The 19,393-nt window shown below is 41.4% G+C and overlaps 2 protein-coding genes across 2 annotated transcripts in view; one reads left to right on the top strand and one right to left on the bottom strand.

Moving 5' to 3' along the window:
* LOC146510903 (stonustoxin subunit beta-like) overlaps positions 1–19,393 on the top strand; it is a 360,716-nt gene that overhangs the window by 58,515 nt on the left and 282,808 nt on the right. The gene's annotated exons all lie outside the window — the stretch shown is intronic.
* LOC146510911 (E3 ubiquitin-protein ligase TRIM21-like) lies at positions 5,376–7,468 on the bottom strand. The gene has a single exon (XM_085172866.1). The coding sequence runs from the start codon at positions 7,336–7,338 to the stop codon at positions 5,836–5,838; it is 1,503 nt and encodes a 500-aa protein (XP_085028992.1). The 5' UTR covers positions 7,339–7,468; the 3' UTR covers positions 5,376–5,835.

The raw sequence follows: 19,393 nt of genomic DNA, 5'->3' as shown, positions 1-19,393 counted from the left end.
CAATGCGTGTGGAGGCTGTTCCTATGACAACAACAACATCACATCAACATCTGTGGATCAGTGCGACAGACTGACACCTTCTGCCCTCACACCAAAGACAGACACAAAGAAGATTTGCTGTGCACACAAACAGCAACACAAAAACTCAATCAGGACCTGCTGATAATAAATGCATACCATGAAAGAGTTCGGGTATCAGAAGGTTAAATACGTGACGCCGGTACATATATTCCGTTGCTTCCCAACGCTGACGCTAACAGAACTATGGAGCGGCAGATTTGTGCTGTTTGTGCTAGAGCTAAGCTGCACACAGCTGATGTTAGCCAGGAAAACATTACAGACTGATTTTAATGGAGAGACCGGAAATAAAAACACACACAGTTTGTTGTGTGAAGAACTCAAACATGAGCTGAACAAACAGTAAAGTTCCTAAATACAAACCGTTAAAGGAGGAAACAAAGCAAACTTACAGTTTCTTCACACAAACACCAACAACAAGCTCCACTCCACACCTGGACGCTAAACATGACACACAGGTGAGCTGCTTTCTAGAAGGAGGTGGGACTCCACCTGAAACTCAAGGCAGGTGGGAGGAGCTCAGTCAGTGCAGTAAAGTTCTTTTAACTCGGAATTGGAAAATTTCTCACCTTTCTTTCCTGTTTCTTTTGCATAGAATTTGCATTGGATTTCCCCATGTGTGTCTCTGTATTCAGAGCCAATAGTACCACAATTTGTCATGCATAGATCATGAATGGATGAACAGATGCCACTTTAACTCATTTACAAGCTGACGTTTAAAAACATCAACCAATTAATGTATTTATTCATTTAGATTCAGAGTTCCTCCAGCCACAGTAATTTTAATCAAAAGATGAATAGGAAAAATTGTTAATGAAGACAAATCAAATCAGTCCAACATTTTTAATGAATCCTGATCATTTTATAGTCTTTGTGCTTATTATTTAATGTTACTCTGACTGCCGCTTTCTGTCCTTCATCACTGTGTATATTTGCCTTTAAACTTGTCAGACTAGTTCAGAGTAAAGGTCACTGTTGAAATAAAGTCTTGCTGTGGCTGCCAGTGTGAACACACTGATCCTGGTTTAGCTCTGACACTGTTTGCTTTATTTGGAATATGAACAATACAAACATTCAAAGCCAGGACATTTCTCTGTTTACATTCTTCTAGATCCTGTTAAACTTTCTATTTACATCACAGTCAGTCAGTTATATATCCGGGGTATTTTTCCACTTACCAAAACACTGGTAATGACAGATAACTGTCCCACGAAGCTGTATTTCCACCTATTAAGTTAATCCAGGGTTTCAACTGTGTGTCCAAATGAAGGGGGTGGTGTTGGCAGCGTCTGACTAATATAAAAGGAGTGTTTCATAATCTTGTCATCTTCTTCAACAGAAAATTATTCCTATGAGTGACACCCACTCCAGAAACCATGCCACAGAAAATTATTTGATAATCTGTTATTTTATTCAATTCAGTTCATTTTAACTTAGATGGCACAAAATCACATCAAATTTCACCTGAAGGAGCGTTATATTGTCAGTTAAAGATCCCAAAATAAAACCCCAGCAATCTGAAAACTCCTTATGAGCAAGTGTTTGGGCAACAATGGGAAGGAAAAACTCATTTTTAACAGGAAGAAACCTCCAGAAGAACCAGGCTCAGGGAGGGGGCAGATATCTGTCGCAACAAGTTGGGGGCGAGGGGATGAAGACAGGACGAAGACATGCTGTGGAACAGAGTCAGTGTCAGGGGGCTGGGTCTACAACCCAGCATTTTTAGTTTATTTTGTATTTTTGTCGAAGTCAAAGTCAAAGAAACCTATTTGTCACATGCAAATTTTACAACCTGCAGTGAAATTGGAGCCACCTCCCCCAACCATACATAGCACAGACATCACATGGGAAGACAGGTCGGAGACAGGTAGTAGTTGGGAAAAAGAAAACAAAGAAATGTACAATACAATGGGTAAGTGGACAAGGGAAAAAAGAGACTTAAATGAAGAGAATGTTGGTTAGCTGATTTAGAGTGGCAAGGTATGGTGGGTGTGTTCCGGTTAAAGAACATGGAGGCAGCTTCCAAGTTCTGTTGATTTATTCAGCTGTGGTCTGTAGTAATGGTACATAAAGCAACTATCAGTACAGCATGCGTCAAACTTTCACCACACCCAAACATAATTCTAGCACAGAGATTACAGAAAGCAACTGTATTCAACACTCATGTATATAACAACTTCAACAATTACACAAGGTTTATAATTAGCATTAACTAGCTTTGTAGTTTACATAGCGAATTAGCATAAAATAAAATTAGCATAGTCATGGGGAACAAATACACACCCTCATTTGCTGGATTATGTCCACACCTGGGACAGGCAGGATCGGCTTCTTGGAAAAATTTTGAAAGCCTCTCTATTGTATAATGAAGACGATGAATAATTTTAAACCATGAAGATATGGCCATTCTATATGGTCAAAAGCCTTTTCTGCATCAAGAGAAATTCTTATTTCTGAAGTTTTTTTTGACTCTGATCCATATAGGATATTAAATAGCCGGCGTATATTATAAAATGACTGTCACCCTGGTATAAAGCCGGTTTTATCAGGATTGATAATTTCTGGCAGTATAAGATCGATTCTATTAGCTAAGATTTTTGTGAGAATTTTGTAATCACAATTTAAGAGGCTCACCTGTCTGTAGGAGCTACATTGTGAGGGATCCTTACCCTTTTTGTACAGCACAGAAATTATGGCTTGTTACATAGTATCTGGTAGTTTCTCTTGAAAGAATATTTTCTTGTATACAACTTTGAGTATTGGTGCTAGTTTGTCTATAAACATTTTATATAATTCAATAGGGAAACCGTCAGGTCCCGATTAATTGTTACTTTGCAATGATTTAATTGCTTCAACAATTTCACTAATGGTTATCTCTCTATCAATTTATGTTCTGTCATTTACGGATATTTGTGGAATCAGTAATCTAGCAAGCATTTCAGCAACGTTTTTTTATATATAATAATTTTCTCTTATAGAGGTCTGATGTTGGATTTTCTGCATATAAGCAATCAATCTCTTTTATACTGTTGGCTAGGTTGTTCATTTGTTGTAAGTATTTCTTTTTTTGAAATGATGCATAAGAAATTATCTGGCTTCTAGGCCTTTAATGCCTCCAATATAACAGTCATTTTCATTCCTTGGGTTTGATTTGTCTCTAAGAAATAGAAACAGTATTTGCTCAGAGACCATGTTTTTAAATGAGTCTTTAATTAGGAGTAAAGGATCAAGCCGCTAGGCGGGTTTTTGACTTGGACATTCATAAAAATTAACATCTAATTGCACTGGACTATGGTCTGAGATAACGATAGATAAATAAAGAATTCTATTATCTACAACAAAAAAATCTATCCGTGAGTATAACCGGTGTACTGGTGAGAAAAATGAGAATTGTTTAGATGTAGGATTTTTATTCCTCCAGGGGTTGAAAAAAGCGTAAGATTTCATAAAGGATTTTAGAACATTGCCCGCTTTTGAAATTTTGCTGTCAGGTTTTGGATTTGATCTGTCAAGTTGAGGATTAAGCACGCAGTTAGAGTCACCACCCAGTATCAAATGGGATTCTGTTAAATCTGGGAGGTGCTTTAAAAAAGTACAATAAAAATTTGGGTTGCTCCAGTTTGGTCCGTATACATTTGCAATAGTTACTTGTTTCCCATACAAACTGCCCTGTATAATAATATATCTCCCTCACACAGCTGGAAACAAAAGTCCAAACTTAACGCCAGTGCAGCCTCGGAGCAGACGTTTAGCCTCCATTAAAGCAGCTCGTTTCTTTGCCACCATTGCTGTAAAATCAGGAAAAATACTTATCTTCATGTCCTGCAGCAGCAACGGCTGCGACTTGGCAAACCCTTCGGAACACTTCTTCCTTCTCTTGGAAATAATGGAACTTCACCACGATTACCCTGGGAGTTTCCCTGTTGACCCAAGCTTCGCTGAGCGCGGTCCAGCATCGGAGAAAAATCGAGGCCCAGTATGTCTTTCAGCATTGCAGCAATAACAACCATGGGTTTCCCGGTGTTTTCAAAGCCCTCCTTCCCTCCTACAATGCGTGCATTGCATCAGCGTTGTCGCCTCTTGATGTCATCCAACTTGCTGGTTAGCTTAGCAACGTCCGATTTCAGCTTGCTAACCTCGTTTTCCAACTCCACTGTCCGGTCTGAATAAGTATTCAAACCAAACTCAACACTTTCCAAACGGGTCTCTTGCTTCTCCAGATCTTCTTTAAATGTGTCTATTTTATCATTTAAATCTTTCGTGCTTGAATCAATACGGTCCAGTATCCTCTTTTCAGAGCTAGCAATCGCTATCATGATCTCGGTCACACCAGGAGGTGGTGCCGCCGCACTGTCCTCAGCGTAGTCCGAGGCTTTTGCGGCCTGCTCTTTCCCCGATCTAGTTTTGCTCATATTTCATACAACGACGCCTTAAAGATGTAAAGATTGTGTCAGGACAGCACACGGGCGTGTTATCGTAATGTTATTAAACATTATTATTATTAAAAGTTCATTAGTTTTGGAGTGATTGAATTATGAAAAGAAGTTAACCCTTTGAGGAGCCCTGTACAACACGTCTTCACATGGCTACGCCCCTACCCAAACTCTGAATTATATTTCTTGATTTTCAACTAATTAAATAGTTTCTTTACTCAGCATGTTTGTCATTTTTAACTGGACATATGAGATTGTATGTATTATTGTAGGGTCTACCTTACAATATAAAGCACTTTGAGGCGACTGTTGTTGTGATTTGGCGCTGTATGAATAAAACTGAATTGAACAATCAGTCCGGTTCACTTTGGTCACTTAAATATGATTATCAAACTGTTGTGTTATATTTATTACAGTTTCTGCTGCCTTTTGCCCACCATCATCACAGCGAGCACTGCACACCGTTTTCCCAAGAGCAAGCCCTGGACCATCAGGGACCTGAAGGTCCTGCTGAATGAAAGAGGAGGTTCTTCAGGTCTGGGAAGAAATCACCAGGCTTCCTCCATCAGAGACATCAGCAGCAGGAGATGGAGGGGGGCAGCCTGGACGGAGACGATGAGCCTCTGTGTCAGCAAACTGTAACATCACAGCACCAACCTTACACCTCAATAGCTGTTAAACAATCCAACACAACCCCCCACCCCCACTCCAGGGTTTTCTATCAGGTCATAGTACCTGAATGAGTCATCAGAGTGTCTCTGACACGACAGCCAAAATGGCTACAAAAACATCACCGTGGTCCCCGGCACTGAGGCTTTATCCTCGCCTCATTAGCGTTTGTGTCGCACATTAATTACATCACGGGACACTTGGCCACATTGCTATGACAACCCCAGGCACATTAGGTCTTAGTCGGCTTTAATTGAAGATGAGTTGACGCAAGTGGTGCTGGTCACAGTAGGAACTAATGGAAAAAGGGCTGCAGGCCTGGCAGCATCAGCACCAGGGTCCTGAAGTCCTGTGCTGCCTAGCACAGTGACACCCTGCAGGATCCCCGAGTGTGCTGCAGGAAAAGCTCCCCACACTATAGAAGACACCGTGTTTAGTCCCAGAGAAAGACCCGCCTTCTGCTCTTAATGACTTTAGACCAGTGACCTCAACATCACATGTCATGGAGGTGCTGGGAGACTGGATATGGAGTGTGGAGTAAATCAGGACTTCAACAGATAATTCATTTATTATGTAATCCTGTAATTATCAGATTTTACACTCAATATGTTCATTTGTTCCCTTCAATAAAAATCAATCAGTTCATCAAATAAAATCAGTCGTTGATCGACTCAGTTTGACTGACAGGACAGATGATTAGAGGTGCAGAGTTTTTACCACCATCATTAGGATTGGGACTGAAGAATGGGTGGAGTTTGTGAGTGAAGGAGCAGCCAGTAAAGGAGTAGATCAGAGCTGCAGCACCTACATCATAAAAGGAGACCAGACCCTCCTCATAATCCACAAACACCCCCACCTTCTCAGGACCAGGATGAAGACAGAGAGGGACTGAATACTCAGTACAAGCTTTGTACTCATTTCCATTTTTCAGTATCACAGTCCAGAAACCATCCTGAGGTCTCAGTGGGATTACTCCCTTCCTTTTGATCGAATCTCTGGCCACTCCTAAAGTCCAGTCAGTCTTTCCTTTAACCTGAACCTCAAAGTAAAATCTGCCTGAAGAAGAACTCTGCTCTCCTAAAACACAAGGACATGGAGAAAATCTCTCTGGGTTGTCTGGAAGATTCTTCCTCACATCAATATGATAAACTTGTTTTCCATCATCAGACAGGATGAGAGCAGGATGTGCTGTATCAGGATCCAGAGTCACATCCACTGCATACTGCTGGACCCTCTTCAGCTCAGCCGCAAACAGCTTCTTCTTCATGGGTTTCCACATTGTCCGCTCCAGCTGAGCCACAGCTCTCACCACAGTCCCCTCATGTGATGGTGGACAGACTCTGACCTCTGTCCAGTCCTTGCTGGGTGGAGCAGCTTTCAGGGAGGAGAAGCTTTGGAGGAGGTGGAGGTGGTCTTCAGAGCGTGAGAGCTGCTCAACCTCAGAGCTTCTCTCCATCAGCTCAGAGATTTCCTGTTCCAGATCTTTGATGAGACCTTCAGCCTGTTTCTCTGTAGCTTCCTGTTTGTCTTCGATCTCCTTCATGAGCTCCTTCAGGCGTCTCTCAACAGACTCCTTCAGAGCCGTGAGGACCTGAACACCTTCTGCTTTCTGTCTGTCTGCAGGATCTTTACTCATCTTCACCGACTCTTTGATCTCATGAATCTTCAGTCGTCTCTTCTGGATCATCTGCTGAATCTCAGCCTCTGTCTTACCCAGCTCTGCCTTCTTTCCTTCATATTCTTCTCTCAGAGGAACAAACTCGTGGTTCCTGTGGTCTAAAACAGAGCAGAGCACGCAGACACACATCTGGTCGGTCTTACAGAACAGCTCCAGAAGTTTATCGTGCTTCTTACACATCCTGCCTTCCAGGTTCTCCACAGGCTCAATCAGCTGATGTCTTTTCAGACTTGTAGCTGTCAGATGAGGCTCCAGGTGACTCTGACAGTAGGAGGTCTGACACACCAGGCAGGACTTCAGGGCCTTCAGTCTGGTTCCAGTGCAGACGTCACAGGGAACTTCTCCTGGTTTGGCAGCTTGTTGCTCTGAGCTGCTGCTGCTGGCTTTCTGCTGAGCTTCACGTCTGAACTGAGCAACCATCTCAGAGAACAATGTGTTGATGTCTAGTTCAGGTCGTCTCTTGAACACTCTGTTACACATAGGACACTTATTTATGCCATTAGTGTCCCAGTGCTGACTGATGCAGGTTTTGCAGAAGTTGTGTCCACATGGTGTAGTGACTGGATCAGTGAACACATCCAGACAGATGGAGCACAGAAACGACAGAAACGTTTTTCAGCATTTCAATTCTAAACATGTTAGCCAAATTAGCTCTCCCCGACAGAATTTCCCGTGTCGGAAGCACTGGGCTGTCCAAATCACAGACAAACAGTATCCCCAGTGGCGGTCCTAGCCTGTTTGGCGCCCTGGGCGAAGACTCCCTCTGGCACACCCCCCACCACACACACACCACCACACACACACACAGGATTGTACATTAACATAAAACTGTTGTTGGAACCATACTGAATTTCACCAGAGAAACATACACACACACAGATATGAAGAGACAGAGAGTATGCATTGTATGCAAACGGCTACCAAACAGCCATCATAATTCGTCATACAATGAGAACAGGAAAAATCAACAACTGACAATGACTAATTAATATTAAAATCTGTAACATAATGTATTGTTTGGATTTTAGTCTGTTACTGTTACTATTTTTACCATTTCTTCTTGGAGCAACTGTAACGCACATTATTTCCTTAGGGATTAATAAAGTATTCTGATTCTGATTGTTTCAGGATGACCTGCCATTATCCAATCACACACCTGCTTACCTGCATCTTTGGCTCGTTTCTCTTCCTCTTCTTTTCTCTTTTTTCTAAACTGAGCACCTGATGGCTTTAACCCAGAATTCAAATCATGAATACATAATGGACTTGAATTTACAACATTTTGAATGAAATGTGCTCTATTTGGAAGCAGCAGGTCTCCCTCCCCTTTCCACTGGTTGTGTGTGAGATTTAAAAACAATAAAAATATTTCGTGTTTGTTGGTTTGTTTTTATTTTCTTTCATTTTGCGAGTTGGTTATTAGATGCCACCCCGCCCTCTCCTCCCTGTGCCGCAAGCAGCAGGCGCACCTCGCAAACGGAGGGTGTCCTTACTCCCAGAAAATGGCCGATAGAAAACCAATCGGTGCCTATGCCATCCCCAGAATGCGCTGGCACGAAGTTGCGCAGCATGAGTACGAGCAATTTATATATTTTTTTTCCGATACCCGTGATGCCGCCCCCTACCACGATGCCGCCCCGGGCAACCGCCTGTGTCGCCCGTATCTAAAACCGCTACTGAGTATCCCACATTCTTGATTTTAGTTTGCAAATAAGGACTTATTGCTCCTGAAATTGTGGAGGTTTTAGCTCTTTAAACAGTAAAGTTATAGGAGTATACAGATAATTATCAGAGAAACTGATCAGGCCACTCTCTTCCATTTTTTTTTTTTTGTTGCCTGTCCCTTTTGGTTCTTTTGCATCAGAATTATTGTCTAAAGGTGAGGAAAGATGCCCGACGGATTTACTTTACCAAATTGACCATCCCAGCCTTGCAGTAATGGTCTATTTGACCTTTTATTGTTAATTTTATTTATGTTTTATTTTCACTTGCTAGATACGGGACAGACTTGAATGAGGAAAAGAAAATGGAGAAAGGAAGAGGGGGAAAAAACAGCGGAGAAGAGGGACGGGGATAAAGGGCAAAAAAACAATACATATATCAATCACTTGAATCACCTGTTAAGAAAGAAAAAAGAAAACAAGCAGAAGAAAAAGAGCAACATAATAAACAACATCACGATGATCTATGGGAATATAACTGTAAATACTAAATATTAAACATTATTGTGCAGCACGTAAGATCGACAGCGCACAGTGTGCTTTGAGGTAGGAGCCAAAAAGGGTGTAGTTTGTGTGTGTGAGAACCCGTGTGTACACCTGTGAGCATGGACACGCTTGTTTTTAAAAGGTTCCTTCATGTAATGATCTGCTAGAGGGTGTGGGGGAGCCACAGCCCCGTCCTCCAGGGCATGAAGCAGGTATGGAGGAGATCAAAACTAAGCCAGGGGGGTTGCAGTGACGTGCCCGGGAGCTCCGCCGGCAACCAGCTGTGCTAGAGTGACCAAGCCCCAGGCCGAGAGGCCGAGGGCACCCCACCCCCAAAGTGGCGCGAGCGAGCCCCAGGCTCCAGGCCCCAATAAGCAGCCACCAAGGAGTGAGCCGGTGTGTACCTGGACGCCCATCCCCTGACACAAAGAACCACCAACGCACAGATGTCTGAGGGCGTCTGCCACCGGCAGAGGGAGTGGTGGGGGGAGATAGGCCTCCATACCATGGAGAACCTGAGATGTCCCCAGAGAGGTGGCGTCTGATACCCGACCTGACATATAGACACAGACAAACAGACACACACAGATACAAACATCCATTCCCACCCTCATGCCCTCAGGCAATTACTCAACACTCACCCAACGTGGAGACAGACATAGAGAGACACTGTACACACAATCACACTCCCCAAGCGTACTCTAAGAACCGGGTCTAGGTACAGGCCACTCTCTTCCACATGTTCACACTTCCCCTTGTTACTGTCAGTGGGCTCTGGCTCAGACTCCATCGTATGTGGCTCATTATCTGATGCTGATGATCTCCGGACTAGTGTTAGACACTGAGAGGTTGATGGCTCTGTGTCAGAGTGCTGGCTATAAATTTCAGACGGATCAGGCCTTAACGAAAAAGTTATCAATCATTCTTTTCATCTTTTCTCGTTACCCACAGCTACATCCTGTCATGGTCCTGGGTCATTTTGACCCATCGTTCTTAGTTTTCTTCTGATTTTGCATTTTGTTTGCTATTTTAAAGGTCCCTATATTATTCTGTTTAGATGTCGTTTATTAGGTTTCACCTCGTGTCTTTACCCCATGTCCTCCTCCATGGATCTGAGATCCCATGCCTCGTTTCTCCTCCTTGTGTTTTATTCCATGTTTTCCCCAGCCCGTTATGTCTGTGCTCTCCCCATGTTCTCTCCTCCCCTCATGTCTCCGCCTCTGTGTACTTCCCGTTTTACTTTGGCAGTCTCCCGCCAATATTTGTCATGTTGTGTTTGCTCCTGCCTTGTCTCATTATGATTATCTGTGTCAGCTGTGTTCCCACTTCCCTCATTAACCCTCTGTGTATTTATGTCCGCGTCTCCCTCATAGCTGTGTGCGATTCTCCCTGTGTCTCCTGGTGCGCATTATAATTACTTTTTCCCAGTTTAGTTTTGTATTGTTTGGATGATCTGTTTTCCCAGCAATAAAGCTGTGCTTTTGAGTTTAAGTTCTGTCCCCGTGAGTTTGCGTTTGGGTCCAATTCCTGCCTGCCACACAGCCGAATCATGACACATCCACTTCTAAAATTAACAAAGTAAAGAAGATTAAGAGTGACCAACAGCTGACTAAAACTGACTACAAGCTGACTCTGGTACTACTCGTAAAATGCCATTTCAAATGTTTCGTTTTCAAACCCCCGCGGTCTTTCGCTACTTTGTGTTGGTCTTTCACGTGGCATTCCAACAAAACTGATTCATGTTTGTGGCTGTAATGTGACAAAATGTGGAAAAGTTCAAGGGGGCTGAATACTTTTGCAAGCCACTGTATTTATCAAATGTACACACACGTAGCCTTACAGGAATATCTGGACCACGGCCAATCAGAGAGGTCCCGCCCTCTCTCTGATTGGCTTAGACCTTGATATGGGCATAATGTGTGTCTGCCGTTGACCACACGGAGACTTTCAGAGTTATGGAGACTTGAGCGAATGGCTGGTCCTACTGGTGTGACCTAGGATATTCTTTAGTCGCACCATTGAGAAATTAGGTCGCACTCTAGAGCCCTGACGAAAGTGAACACAGTGAAAATTTGTGTAGAAACAGGAAGTGTGATCAGCTGCACTCACCACTATTGCTGAGAGAAACCTGATGTACTCCGGGGAATCTTCTTTTAGAGACAAACAGGACTCGACTGCCGCTCTGCTGCTGCTCTCTCACACTTTCACCTCTGGAAAATGAGGTTGAACTTCTCGTGTTTCAGGTGTTGCTCCGCCTCTACCTGCAGCTGTTTGTCTGGTTTTGCTGCCTCTCCCTCAGGTGACCAGGAGAAACTCACCTGGATTTCCTTTTTGTGTCCTTGACCAGATCAGTTTCAAGGCTTTTGTAACATTTCTCAGATTGAAAGTAAAATAATATAAAATGCTGTGTTAATCATACTGTTTTAACATTTAAAAAAAAATGAAAGCATTTTTTCATAAGCCAATAGAAATGTACGTGACTGTACTTGAGGTTATTAATATATTTTTGCATTTAAGAAAGTTTTTTCTTTAAAAAATATGATTTAACATGGCAGGTAAATAAAATTAAAGGGTTTGTTTTTTTTTCCTCTTTTGTAGGACATCAACACTTTGCAGTTTCTAAAATGGAAACTAAGGGCAGTTCATTTTTTTCTCCTTTCAATATTTATTATTCTTCATTAATGTATGGTGGCTCTGAGAGGCAAAACGGACTGCAGCTTCAGAAAACACCTGCAATAAGAACAAACAAAAGACAATGGAAATAGGAAAAATCTATATTTTGTTGAAATAAATGGGTTACACAGCGGTCTTTTCCTGTTTTCTTTTCCTGTTTCATATGTTAGACTATTACCTCTTTATTTTTTGGTAATCCCCCCCCCCCCCCAAAAGAAAAAAAAACAAAAAAAACACACACATTAAGAGGCTCTAATGCCTGTGTCTCAATCTCGCGACCCATGTCTTTTTTGACATGGGTCGCTTATGTGTCTTATTTTACATAAGACACTTATGTAAAATAAATTGCTAAAATCATACAACTCATGTTTATCAAGTTAAGATGTATTGTCCATTCTGTGGATTCCAATTTGAGAACTTCACAAAACTTTGCTGTTCCTGTGGAAAAGACATAAGTTTTGTACAAGCTAAAAATGCTTTCACATCGGCAGAACAACAACACTCAAGAGGTAATTTTTTCTGAACTTCCTGCTATTGTAACTCCAACTTGTTCTATAAGGAAAAAATTGAAAAGGGCACGATTTGTTCAGGTGTTTGTACTTTTCAGATAGTGTCATAAATGAAAAATTATGTTTTTAATAGGGAAATTATAGACATCTGGTGTCATGTGACTGATAAATCCACATTTCTGAAAGCAAAAAAAAAATTCCTGCTGGATCTGACTGTTGGGAAGAGGTAGAATTTTATGTACATTATGTTTATAATTTTTTTTTAAATAATGACTTTTTCATATTTGCTTTTGAATTATAAACAATGATAGACAAATAAAGAGCCTCTTACTGTCTCTCTGTCTTACACCCCTTTTTTGCCTCTTCAGCCAAGACAGTTGTTCAGCAGTTCTTCAAGTACCGTGAAGGTTAAGAGGCAGAAAGGAGGATGTTCTCAAAATCCAAAAAGAAATCAAAGAAAGCAGTGAAGGTATAAATAAAAAGATTTTTAAATGTTAATCTGTTGTCTGACAACACTTTTCTAATCTGTGACCACCATTTTTTTCCTGAAATGTATGAAAAGCATACAATAATGAAAATGCATATAAGATCCCTTGAAAAATTATATAAATGAAACTTGTATGTTTTGGATACTTCCTAAAACAATATATGACATTAACCCGACATATATTATCCTTAGAAGAAAAATGTAATATCAAACTTATATAAGTTAGACAATCATGAGTGAAACTAAACTATTGTAAGTTTTTTTTCATAGAGAACAAAAGATTTACTTGTGTTGTCACAAATAGGAAACAACTAACAATTAACATTGAATGACAATAAGATTTAAGGGAAAGCCACAAATTTACGAGAAGTTTGCTTTGAACATGTGATTAAATAAAACCCTACTACATCATTAGAATTTCCCAATTTTTGTAAATCTAGACATCCTATTCCTCACTTTCAAATAATGTTTTTCCTGTTATTGCATTGTGACATTTAATGGAAAAAAAGAAGCTTTTCACTCATGGAAAGTTATTTAACCCTTGTACAAACACCAAACACTAACCGGGGAAAGTCTGCTTTGAAATTTTTGTCTTAAAGAACAAACTTTTCCAATAAGTTTGACAAATGATTAAATCAACACAGGAAATATTCAAAATCCATCTTGAATGTATTCTATATAGACAGAAAAAATGGAAAAGAATATTCATATTGTAGAAGTATTTTTAGTTTTGCACAGAATCAGCAGATTACACAAACATATTTTTGTCTTTTTACATGACCCAAATTCATTATGACAGTGCTTTAAGGGCGATCGTGGCTCAAGAGTTGGGAGCTCGCCTTGTAATCGGAAGGTTGCCGGTTCGAGCCCCGGCTTGGTCAGTCTCGGTCGTTGTGTCCTTGGGCAAGACACTTCACCCGTTGCCTGGTGGTGGTCAGAGGGCCCGGTGGTGCCAGTATCCGGCAGCCTCGCCTCTGTCAGTGCGCCCCAGGGTGGCTGTGGCTACAATGCAGCTTGCCATCGCCAGTGTGTGAATGGGTGGATGACTGGTTGTGTAAAGCGCTTTGGGGTCCTTAGGGACTAGAAAAGCGCTATACAAATACAGGCCATTTACCATTTTACCGTTTAAACACCACACCACTAGCCTAATGGAATTACATTAAAATACATAAATGTTGTGAACATGCATTGCAAAATGGTTTGACAGAAATATAATGCACTCAGCTCAAAAACCCATATTCCAATAAAGACGCTGTTCAGAAATGACAGCATGATTGCGTCACCTTTATGAATTGCTATGGCTTTAGACCTTGTTATCCGCACATTTCACTCTTTATTAGAATGACATTTGAAACAATTGAAAGCCTTCGAATCTCTCTCATAATCAACCCCATAATCAGTAGCTCCACTGTCACATTTAGATTGAATCATTTACAGTAAGATTTACGATTAAATCATTTACAATAGTATGTATTCAGTAGCTGACATACAATTGAGGTAGAGTGTGGACACTGTATGTACATACATGGCCTAATTATCTGGGTAGCATTTATGGCTTTGTAAAAGCCTGTGGGAAAGTGCACAATTGACATATAGCTCAGCTAGTTCTGATAACAGAACCTCTGGCTAACTTCTGCACTGTGCAATTACCATATTTTCCTATAGCACATAAACAATGACTTTCCATTTCAACAAAGTGCGAGACAGCAAAAATACTTCCAATTTTTAAATGCACCACAGAATTGTCTCTTTGTTTTGTTTTGCTGTACGTATAACCGTGAACAGTGGCGGTCCTTGCCTGTTCATGGGCCCTGGGCGAACACGGCCTCTACCCCCTCACCCCCCCCCCCCCCTACACACACACACACACATAAAACATATTAAGGATTATACATTAACACGAAACTGTTGTCGGAACCATACTGAATTTCACCAGAGAAACACACATATATGTAGAGACAGAGAGTATGCATAGTATGCAAACAGCTACCAAACAGCCATCATAATTCGTCATACAATGAGAACAGGACAAATCAACAATTGACAATGACTAATTAATATTAAAATCTCTAACATAATGTATTGTTTGGAGTTTAGTCTGTTACTGTTACTATTTTTACCATTTCTTCTTGGAGCAACTGTAACTCACATTATTTCCTTAGGGATTAATAAAGTATTCTGATTCTGATTGTTTCAGGATGACCTGCCATTATCCAATCACACGTCTGCTTACCTGCATCTGTTGCTTGTTTCTCCTCCTCTTCTTTTCTCTTTTTTCTAAACTGAGCACCTGATGGCTTTGAACTTTTCTTGTCCATCTTCCATTGGTTTGAATTTTGCACTCCAGTATGAACACAAATCCCCCAACTCGAGAATCACCACAACATAACCTAATAGACCTATACCTTAGTTCACAGATTCACTTTGTCTAAGGTGTATTTCTAGTATTATGGTCAGAGGCTCTTTTGGTTGTTTGGCCTGGTGTTTGATACACGTATCACAAGTTGAAACCATTTTCTCAATGTCTGCATTTATACCTGGCCAATAGACTGCTGTTCTGGCTCTCCGTTTGCATTTCTCTATGCCTAGATGTCCCTCATGCAGTCTTTTCAGGATGTCTCCTCTCAGTGAGTGTGGAATTACTACTCTGTTTTGTCTTAGCAGAAGTCCATTCACAACACTTAGTTCTGCTCTGATGTTGTAGTATGTTTTGCATTCACCTCTTGGCCATTTCCCATTCAACAGTGTTATAACTCTTTGCAGACTGGAGTCCTTTTGTGTTTCAGCCTTGATCTGATGTTATTTTCTTTCTGACATAGGAAGTGACTCTGCTACCAGGTTTACATGTATATTTACATCCATCTCTGTGGAGCTTTGCTCTTTGTTTGGGGTTGTGGCCCTAGAGAGTGCATCTGCTAACACAATGTGTTTAGCTGGTGTGTAGATCAAGTTGAAATCATAGCGCTGTAGCTTCATCATCAATCTTTGAATGCGTGGAGACATTTCACTTAAGTTTTTCTTGATTATGGCTATCAATGGCTTGTGGTCAGTCTCTGCCACAAATGTTGGCAAACCATAGACATAGGTGTGGAACTTTTCAAATCCAAAAACAAGCCCCGATGTCTCCTTTTCTATTTGGGCGTAGCTAGATTCTGTCTCTGTCATTGCTCTTGAGGCATATGCCACTGGCCTCCAGTGGTCTCCATAAGCCTGCAACAACACTGCGCCGATCCCGGCTTTCGATGCATCTGTTGACACTTTTGTTTTTCTTTCTGGATCAAAATACGCCAAAACTGGCTCTGTTGTAAGTGTCTTTTTCAGTTGTTGCCACTCGTTTTCCAGTTCTTTATTCCATCTGAACTCGCAGTTATTGTGTAGAAGCTGTCTCAGGTGCACTGTTTTGGCTGCCAGGCTTGGGATGAATTTCCCAATAACGTTAACCATTCCTAGGATTCTCAACACACCTTTTTTATCTTCAGGACGTGGCATTTCCAGTATAGCTCGTAGTTTTTCCTTGTCTGGCTCGATGCCTTCGGCTGTCAGCTTGTCACCGAGAAAGGTAATGTCACCCACGCCAAACTTACATTTTGCTCTGTTCAGTTTAAGTACATAACGTTTCACTCTTTCCAAAACCTTTACTAGTCTCTCATTGTGCTGCTGTAGTGTGGATCCCCACAAAATGATGTCGTCCATATAAACTCTGACTCCCTCGATTCCTTCGATCATATGCTCCATGGTCCTGTGGAATATCTCAGGAGCTGAAAAAATTCCAAAAGGCATTCTCAAAAAGCAGTAACGCCCAAATGGCGTGTTGAACGTGCAGTATTTTGTACTGTCCTCGTGAAGCTTGAGTTGCCAAAATCCTTGAGACGCATCTAGTTTTCTAAAAAAATTTGCACCAGCCATTTCACTTGTTATTTCTTCTCTTGTAGGTATCTAGTAATGCTCTCTTTGTATGTTAGCATTTAAGTCTTTTGGATCCATGCAGACTCTAAGAGCGCCGGTTGGTTTTTTAATGCACACCATGGAGTTAACCCATTCAGTAGGTTCTTCAACTTTTCTTATAACTTCCAGTGCCTCCATCCGCTCTAGTTCCTCTTTAAGCTTGTGTTTAAGAGCAGCTGAAACACGTCGAGGTGCATGAACCACAGGCTGAGCTCCTTCTTTCAGCTTTATCTTGTAGGTGAAGGGTAAGACTCCAAACCCCTTGAATATGTCTGGGTACAGATCCACTATTTCTTTCACACTTTTGGGCTCAGAGCTGTTTATACTGTATACCCGTCTGACTAGGCCAAGTCTCTCACATGCTTTATCTCCCAACAGAGATTCATGTCCCTCTGGCACAATGATAAACATCAGACTGTGATATTTTCCTTTTACTTGTACCCTGAGCCTGCATTTACCTTTGGTTTTGATTGGTTCTCCATTATATGCTTGGAGTAAACTGTTATTTTGGAATTTGTGTGGTTTCGTTTTCATTGCTTTCACATCCAGCTCATTCACGAGATTAGCCTTGGTTCCTGTGTCCAGTTTGAAAGTTACCAGGGCTCCATTCACTGGTAACATCTCTGTCCATTTGTCCTGCTTCACTGTACTGACTGCAGGTTTGTCCATGGGTGTATCGTGCTGCATTACCATTCCCACAAAAAATGTGTCACTGAGAGCAGTTTCTTCTACTGTGTGTACAGCTTATTCTTTGAAAAACATTGCTTGGCAAAATGGTTTTGTCCATTGCACTTTTTGTATATTTTACCATAAGCTGGGCATTGTTTCCTTCCATGTTTTGTGCCACATCTTTTGCACAAGAAAGTGTCTTTTGATTCTTTCTGTTCTTTTTTGTACGTGCGCCCTGCCTGCCTTGTATTAACTGCAGCTACAGCTGTGCTTTCCATGTCTGTTTCCCTCGGCGACCCGCTGAAGGTTTTTGCATGTTGTATTGCGAGCTCGCTGGCATGACAGACTTTCACAGCACTTGCTAGAGTCAGATCCGCCTCTCTCAGAAGCCTCTCTCTTATCTTTGTATCTTTTATTCCAAATACGATCTGATCTCTTATCATAGATTCTTGCAGCTGTCCAAAATTGCATGTTCTTGCCTTTAACTTGAGGTCGGTCAGAAACATATCAAAACTCTCTGAAGGTTGTTGTATACATGACCGAAAGACGTACCTCTCAAATGTTTCATTCTTTTTGGGCGAACAGTGTTCATCAAACTTTCTCACTACTTCGTCAAACTTTTCTTTGTCTTCTGCATTTGCGAACACAAATGTGTTATATACTTCTACCGCTTGTGGACCTGCTACGGTAAGAAGCAGTGCAATCTTCCGTGTATCAGGCTTACTATCTAGGCCGACAGCTTGCAGGTATAGCATAAACCGCTGTTTAAAAGTTCGCCACTCACAGTCCACATTTCCGTTCCAGTTGACGGCATCTGGCGGCTTAACACTGTCCATGATGACCTGCTTTACTGGTTCACTCCTGGTACCATGTTGTGTTTTTAATAAAACATCAGTAGTAGTGAGCAAGCTTCTTTATTTTAACGTGGCTCACATCCATACATGTAAAACATAACCTGCCGCTGCTTCGACGACACAGTATATATCACAATTTGGTTAGACGGCCCCCTAGTGGTGAAGCTGAACTAACCCACATAACTCCTATCAACACAGTAACTTCATCAGTCATGACAGAAGCTAATATTTCTGTGCTAACATCGTTTAAACAGTAACAGCTTTACTCCAATATAAGCTAACGTTTACACCGTAACTTTAAGCTAGCACCATAAAGACGGTAAAACACGTAATAATATCTACAAATGCATCTTAAAACTGTTATATTAGCACTCGGTGTATTACTAACATAACCACATTAACATTATTGACACTCGCTGACTTTAAATAGTCATTCTATAAATGCTGTCTGTTTAAATGGTCTTACCTGTAAACACTGCTGTATCCACCGGATTCTAGCCAGAGTGGATTCTGGAGTATTCCCACGCTCCTGTTAGTGATCCTCCATCTGGATGGATGATAACAACCTTCTAGCAGGAGATGGCCCATGTCTATGGGACTGATTTGTGCTAATAACGCCCATTGTATGGACTGATAACAGCTGAAGCGGGTGAATAAAGTCACCTAGTCGCTAGCTGTCCCATTACCCAGCATACATCACTCCCTCCATAAATGCAATAAACGATACAAAAGTAATAACTATAATTAATTTATCTGCTGTATCTGCTGTTTCTCAGGTAGTTGTTTACATTATATAATTTATTGTGCACTGTATACGTCTCTACAATGTGATTTTGGAAATATATAAATATACGGACAACAGGCTCTTCCGCGGCAATCTCTTGTCGTCAATAAGCAACGTTTAGGGAGCTCTATAGTATTCAATGAGAGGACCCTGCACATCAATTCTCGCCGCCCAAGCAGAGGGAGCCTGACCATGCGTCACACATTTGACGAGTTGGGAGTGAGAACATGTTGAATAATCACAGTTCAAAGAGACAATAGTGACAGAAACAGAGGCTTCACTGGTGCTGTGAGGGAGAAATCCCAGAGAAACTTCCTTCCTGCCAGTATACAAACCCACCAACAGAGACAGAACCAGTTCATCCTCCATCTCTTGCTCTTCTGTTGCTTTCCATCATAGACGTGTCT

This window comes from Neolamprologus multifasciatus, chromosome 9 (genome assembly GCF_963576455.1).
Source record: "Neolamprologus multifasciatus chromosome 9, fNeoMul1.2, whole genome shotgun sequence".
Lineage (NCBI taxonomy): Eukaryota > Metazoa > Chordata > Actinopteri > Cichliformes > Cichlidae > Neolamprologus > Neolamprologus multifasciatus.
The sequence above is the reverse complement of the archived record's forward strand: the minus strand, read 5'-3'. Positions and strand labels throughout refer to the sequence as shown.